The sequence below is a fragment of the Bidens hawaiensis genome, unplaced genomic scaffold (genome assembly GCF_021521415.1).
Source record: "Bidens hawaiensis isolate Kalapana, Puna unplaced genomic scaffold, B.hawaiensis_p1.1 tig00032031_1, whole genome shotgun sequence".
NCBI classification, from domain to species: domain Eukaryota; kingdom Viridiplantae; phylum Streptophyta; class Magnoliopsida; order Asterales; family Asteraceae; genus Bidens; species Bidens hawaiensis.
In genome coordinates, this window is record NW_027495416.1 from 117,453 (window position 1) to 124,649 (window position 7,197).

Below are 7,197 nucleotides of genomic sequence, written 5' to 3' on the forward strand. Positions count from 1 at the left end.
AAAGAAAAATATAAAGTAACATTGCATTCTCGGGTTTAAAATACAAAGAAAAGAAATGATAAGATTGGATAAGGGAAGAAAGGAAAAGAAATTATATATTTAGAAGACATTCTCGAGTTAAAATAAAAGAATAGAAAAGAAAGTATTAATTACATTAATGAGTTTGATAGGAAGGAAAAGATAGGAAAAACATTGTAACTTTAGAATCATGTCCTTATTATTGAGTTAGATAGGAAGGGAAAATAGGATAAATTAGAAATACTATACATGACCATAAACTTTCCTTTTAAATCAGGTCATATTTGGCTGGAAAGTTTGGAGGAAAAAAACCCGAACTTTTCTTTTCACTCTTTTTCATATTTGGTTGGAAAGTTTTGGAGGAAAAAACCCGAACATTTCTTTTCATTCTCTTTTTTTTTCTTTTAATGAAAAAACTCAAAAAGAAAAAATAAAAACTTATTTATTTATTTATTTTTTTTTAAATAACCTTAAATAAAAAACTAAAGAATAAAAACAGAGAAAGAAAAGAAAAGAAAAGAAAGGACATCTATCTATCTATACGCCTTTCTCTTTATTTTGTTCATCATATCGTTCTCTCCCTCACAATAATAATAATATATCCTCTCTCTCATGAGCACAAATTCAACGCAACCCACCCGTTTCATCAATTTCCAATTACCCAACCAAAGACGCGTTTCAATCTTACTCCTCGCCGTTAAAACAATCTCCTTCACATTACTATTCATTATTATTATTATTATGTTGTTATCAAGAATTGATTTTTATTCTGAAATTTTCAATCTTGTATAGTGGAATCGATTGTTCATCCGGATCGATCAATCGGGCCTTGATTTGTTTGATTGGTTAATTATTATTATTATTGTTATTGTTATTATCAAGTGGGGTTGAGTTTTTACAAACCCTAGTTGCGTACATATAGATCTGGGTATAGATAATTATGGATCGTGTTGTTGGTGGTAAGATTAAGCTTGGCAGGAAGATTGGCAGTGGATCTTTTGGTGAACTTTATTTAGGTATGTTATTTATTTATTATTATTTCGGGTATTGTGTTTATGATTTTAGTTGTTAATTTTTCTTTTTGTTTGATGATATGCAGGTGTTAGTATTCAAACTGGTGAAGAAGTTGCTGTTAAGCTTGTATTTATCTACTTTCTTGATGTTAAATTGCTTGATTAATTTGTTAAGGGGGTGTTTGGATGTGCTTTTGAATGTTGTTTTGTTATCTAATGTTAAACAACACAAAATTTGATTGTTATATGTAATTGAATACCTTGCAAGATACAATTTTGGACATGCTTCATTGAAGTTATGATAATTACTTTTGATGGTGTCTAGGGTTTTGCAAATTGCTTTTATGTAAGGAAGTATTAGATGAAGTAAAAGTGTATAAAGTTATTTTGTTTTTGCCCTTTTATTGTAAGTTTTGTTGCATAGTGTACCAAATTGATTACTTAATACCTAAATGCTAAAAACTGGTGTCGGTGATAAAATAACCACTTCCAGAATGCATATCCAAATACCGCTTCATATGTCTTTTAGTAGGATTTTTTCTATGTATGTGATTATTTTATGTTGTGTTAGTAGTATATGAATACGACTATCATAGTATGTAATTTACATTTGTATTAAATTCATGCGTTACTAGTTTCCTTGTTCTTGTTTTTGTTTATAGTAAAGGCTACATTTAATTGACTGATATAGGCTTAATATATGCTTTTAATTAGAGCTGAATTTGGAAGTATAATCCAGTTAGATGTATATGATATTGTCCATTATGTGTATGTCAGATTTTTTTTATCAAGGAGCTATTTCTCATTATCTTATCGTCAACATATTTACTACATACGTTGTCCCAATAATATAAAATAATTTGTTTCTCTGTTACTGCAATGCACAGGAACCCACCAAAACGAAGCATCCTCAACTTAATTATGAATCAAAAGTTTATATGCTTCTTCAGGGGGGAAGTCAGTCTCTCTCTCTCTCTCTCTCTTAATTTGGGTTTCTGCTCATTGCCGCGTCATTGTTGTAATAATAACTATACATATTATGAGAATCATATGTTGTTTCTAATAAACTTTTGACGAGGTCCACAAGAAGCGGCATCGCATTTTTTTAGCAAATCCACATGCAAACTTTATACCGCATATACCTTATTTGGATAGAATCCACATTCAGAAATCGCAATAATGCCTTAAGTACAAACATAGTTGTCATGGCGAATAGCGGTACATAGCGACAGGGCACCTATATGCAACATAGTGAATAGCGGTAAATAGCGGCCGCTATTTCATATTTAGCGATAAAAGGAGTAGAAAATTTTTAAGCAAATAATTAGGGTTTATATTCACAAAATAAGCTTTTACGGTGTAACTTGTGGAAGGTGCAGCTGTTTGGTCAATAAACAAGCCTAAAAAATAAGTTTCTACAACTTTTTATATTAAAAAATAAAATAAAAATAAAAAAACCCTAAATATCACTATATTCACGCTAAATGACCGATGTTTAGTATATAGCGGCCTACAGCCGCATCGCTACGTAGCGCGCTATAGCGCCCGCTATCACCGCTATTGACAACTATGAGTACAAACTATATATAAATTGGCAATAGTGCCTTTTTACAACTAGCTAACCTTGGGTTAACACTTAACACGATAATAAGTAACAAACTTGGTGTAAAAATTTGTTATGTTGAGGGTATGGCTTTGTAAATTAACACAATGATATAGGTATTTTTTTTCCAAGTTGAGAGGGGCCGAGGGGGTGTGTTGTAACAAAAGCGGGTCTATATGTTCATGCATGTGTCAACTGACAACTGTGTGTTCATCATCGTTATCAAACTCCATCCGACAATCTTTACCTGCAATCCATCATCAGTTGGAGAAAACAATAGTCATAAGTTTCTGTTTTTTCTTTATAAACCCAATCGCAGGTTTATAAAGAAAAAACAAAGTCTTAAGTTTTTTTGTCTTTTGCAATTGATGATGGATTTTTTTATGGAGCTTGATGATGATGAAGATCACACAGATTGTTTCCGGTTACACATACATGTTTATATAGTTTTTCTTTTATTACCCCCCCCCCCAACACACACACACACCCCACACCACTTTGAAGAAAAGAAAATATCTGTATCGTCGTGTGTTTTTATATAAACATCTCAACTTAAAAGTCTTCACAAAAAGTTTGTTATTTATTATGATAACCAATGATAGTTGTATATTGGGCATTATTGGCTTTTTACATGAAGTTTGTTTCATCTAAATATGGCATTATTGTCATTCTTTGTATATGGTATATTATCCAAAGGTGGCATAAATTTTGCTCGAGCATTCGCTTTTAGAAAAAAAGATGATAATTTAATGAAGTCATTATTGATGGGTTTCGGTTTTGTATATAGTTAAAACTGTTCTACTTGGATGACCGAACTCTATGATATCCCATTGACTTTTAATGGCGACATTTGCTTCAGTAATTCTTTGATAGTTTAGTGTAGTTTTCATGTACAAGCCATTTTTTCCTTTAATCCATAATCCATTTTAGCATCAATAATTAATGCGTTTGATAAAAAAAATCTTATATGTAGCAAAATTTAGCATCGAGTTTGAACAATTAGCAACTTTATCATTACCTTATTTGTGTAAAATATCATATTGTAGCTATATAATATCAGTTCTAAGCTGTGTATTCAGTTTGACATAATATATGATAAATAAATAGCATTGGAATAACACAAGCATTTGTTTATAATGAAGCGGGAGTACCTAGCCTTAAGTGGTTTGGAGTTGAGGGCGAGTACAATGTCATGGTGATTGACCTACTTGGACCAAGCCTTGAAGACCTTTTTAACTACTGCAATAGAAAGTTTTCCTTGAAGACAGTTTTAATGCTTGCAGATCAATTAGTAAGAGCCCGTCTTTTTTATAGTTTGTTCTTTATTCAAAATCAGTAACTATTTATGTAACTTTTCAGATAAATAGAGTTGAGTATATGCATGCAAGAAGTTTTCTTCACCGTGACCTAAAGCCTGATAATTTTTTAATGGGCCTGGGCCGCAAGGCAAATCAGGTATTTTCTTTTAAACAATCCGACGTATGGATTAGGAAATCACAATCATTAATGATTAGTATTAAACATTACTCTTGATATCTTATTATGGCAGGTGTATATCATTGATTTTGGCCTTGCAAAAAAGTATAGAGATCTTCAAACTCATAGACACATACCATACAGGTAACATGGCAAAGGTTTTTGTTGTTATTATTGTTGTTTTTATATCTTCTCTTTTTGATTGTTTCTGTATATTTGGAACCGTTGAATGATGTTTTCATCAGGGAAAATAAGAATCTCACGGGCACGGCTCGTTATGCTAGTGTTAACACACATCTTGGAATTGGTGAGTGGTTCATCACATCAGTGATTTATTTTGGTATAAAAACTATGTTAATTGTTAATGCATTTAAAATCTTAACTTTTTTTATTACCCAGAACAAAGTAGGCGGGATGATTTGGAATCACTTGGTTACGTTCTTATGTATTTTCTAAGAGGAAGGTGAGTTTTCTTTTTCTTTTCTTTTCTTTTTTTTTGTATATATATTTTTTCAAGTTTATGCTAATAATCGATTGTTATATTTAAAATTTAATTGTGCTTTTGCATTAGCCTACCCTGGCAAGGACTGAGAGCGGGAACCAAGAAACAGAAGTATGACAGGATAAGCGAAAAGAAGATGTTGACTCCAATAGAGGTATATTTTGAGTTTTTGACTTTCAGTTCCAGTTTATTTATTTCATGTTTACATTTAATTTGTTCAACAGGTGCTATGCAAATCATATCCATCAGAGTTTATGTCATACTTCCATTATTGTCGATCACTGAAATTTGAAGACAAACCTGACTATTCATATCTTAAGAGGCTTTTTCGGGACTTATTTATTCGTGAAGGTGCAAAACACTTGATATGTATATATATATTTATTGATGTTTTTACAGTCATTGATCATTAATATACTAAATGTGTCTATATTTGTTAATAGGCTATCAGTTTGACTATGTCTTTGATTGGACGATACTGAAGTATCCACAAATTGGTGCTAGCTCCCGAACACGGGTCAGTGAAATCACAACTTGTACTGATTTATGTTATTATTTAAGTGTATATATATAATATATATGGATTAGCCCTTCTTGTGGTGCGCACATATGATGTATATATGTGTGAACCCTCGGGTGGGCAAAAGTGAAATTGCACTAATTTTGACGTTATTTTACTAATCTCGTGAAAATAACGTTAAAAGTGACGGACGGTTAATCAGGCATCATGTAGTGGCGTTGATAGCCGAAAGACAAGGGTACATGCACCGATCAGCCGGTGTCCCGATGATTGAGTGCTATGTGCCTTATGTCCAAGGCTTGATGCAAAACTACTATCGAGCCGGGGTCTCACCGAAAGCAGCCTCTCTATCCTTATAGGGTAGAGGTAAGGCTGTCTACATCTTACCCTCCTCAGACCCTACCATAGCTTTGCTATTGGTGGGATATACTGAGTACGATGATGATGATGATGATGATGATATAATATATATGGATATATTAATCTTGTGTCGTTTTTGCAGATTCAAAGCGGGAATGCTGGTGGGACATCTGCAGAAAGACCAGGAAGAATCTCAGGTATCACTTATTAAAATTTTTAACGAATCTGTGTCATCATGATTCTTACAATTATGATTCGTTGTAGCTGTACAAGATGTTCGTGAGACACTCTCTAGAAGGAATCCGCCAGGTGGCAGCCGCCTTGAACTTTCAAGAAACAGGATGTCAGAAGATGTACCTTCATCAAAAGATGTGGTAAGTTTCGAACTTACTTTTGTTGCATTAAAAGGCTATAAGAAAGTATTTATATATCTGAGTTTACATTACATTGCACAGCAACCGGATTCAGAAAAGGTCCGATCTTCTAGAAACGGGAGCTCGTCAAAGCGTGCCTCCTTTTTAAGCAGCAGCAACAAACCAAGTTCATCAGCAGAGGCGAGCCGACTCATGTCGAGTAGTGGGGCCCGCTTATCTACTACCCAAAGAGGATACGACGCCAAAGCGTTAGCATCAAAAGGGGGCCGTGAAGATCCTCTTAGGAGCTTTGATCTCCTACATATCAGAAAGTAAAACACAATAAAGTGGCGGTAAAATAAAGTGAAAATGACCTAAACTATTAAGTTATGTAAAAATTGGGAAATTCATGTTTTAGGATGAGGAGGTTCTTTGTATGGGAAAATTTTTGGTCTTATGCACGTAGGCTGTGAACTGTGATGTTTTGTATGTGCTTTAGAACAAATGATTTCTTTTATATTTTCAGGTTGAGATATTGGAATAACTTTTTAAACTGGTTGCCTGATGAAGTTATGTATGTATAGGTCGTGTATATATAATGTATGTATAGGTCATGTATATATAATGTATGTATATGTCTACCTGCCACATCAGATTGCGAATCACTCAAAAACTTTCATTTTTTCTATAACATCCAACCTTTACAAACCACGTTAAAAGTAATATTCAAAAAGGACTTCGCCACTCCAACGCTAGCCAGTAGTCTGCACTCTGCAGCCCCGAAACTCCAAAAAGGACTTCACCCCTCCAACGCTAGCATGTTCACCCCCCTCTTGTCCGGCTCTTGCCATATCATCCGGACGTTGGGCATTGTTCGAGGGTATCTTAGAGACTTGTTTGGTTTAAACTTCAAAAGTTTGATATGTTATAGGTCCTTATAGAAGATCATTGGATTTGGAAGAAGATTGGGATAGAAGATATGAAACAAATGTAAAAGGATCATGGTTTGTGTCAAAGTATGCTAACAAAATGCTTGATTTTAGTATAGAATTGAAGAAACACTAAGTGACCCCGGAAGATTACGGATAATCTGGGGGTTAAGTAGATGTTTCCCACGAGGGTTAGGTCCGGCAAAGATGGTTATTCTTCTGATGATCTGCAAAACAGACACCGTGAGCTCGTCACTGAGAAGGGGGGGTACCTCCTTGTGACCACCCTCCGGCGTGAGAATCAGACTAGATTGCTCTGAATATAAGTGTATATTAAGAGAAATAGCTAGAGCAGATAAGATACAAGATAATGATACCGTTCCAAGGTGTTGGAGTATTTATAGCCGAAGGTAGGTATCCAAG

General features: G+C 33.9%; 1 protein-coding gene across 1 annotated transcript; it reads left to right on the forward strand.

Annotated features, from left to right (window-relative positions):
* Positions 1–891: 891 nt before the first annotated feature.
* Positions 892–6,392, forward strand: LOC143582849 (casein kinase 1-like protein 9). Its single transcript, XM_077065327.1, has 14 exons — positions 892–1,034; positions 1,118–1,158; positions 1,919–1,988; positions 3,777–3,925; positions 3,994–4,089; positions 4,184–4,254; positions 4,356–4,417; positions 4,510–4,573; positions 4,682–4,766; positions 4,837–4,963; positions 5,056–5,129; positions 5,635–5,689; positions 5,757–5,866; positions 5,948–6,392. The coding sequence occupies exons 1-14, from the start codon at positions 959–961 to the stop codon at positions 6,179–6,181; spliced, it is 1,314 nt and encodes a 437-aa protein (XP_076921442.1). The 5' UTR covers positions 892–958; the 3' UTR covers positions 6,182–6,392.
* The last annotated feature ends 805 nt before the right edge of the window (positions 6,393–7,197 follow it).

Coding starts and splice junctions, on each gene's coding strand:
- LOC143582849 (XM_077065327.1), top strand. CDS start 959: ATGGATCGTGTTGTTGGTGGTAAGATTAAGCTTGGCAGGAAGATTGGC. Junction 4,255..4,355: donor CATAGACACATACCATACAG/GTAACATGGCAA, acceptor TGTTTTCATCAG/GGAAAATAAGAATCTCACGG. Junction 4,964..5,055: donor GGACTTATTTATTCGTGAAG/GTGCAAAACACT, acceptor ATTTGTTAATAG/GCTATCAGTTTGACTATGTC.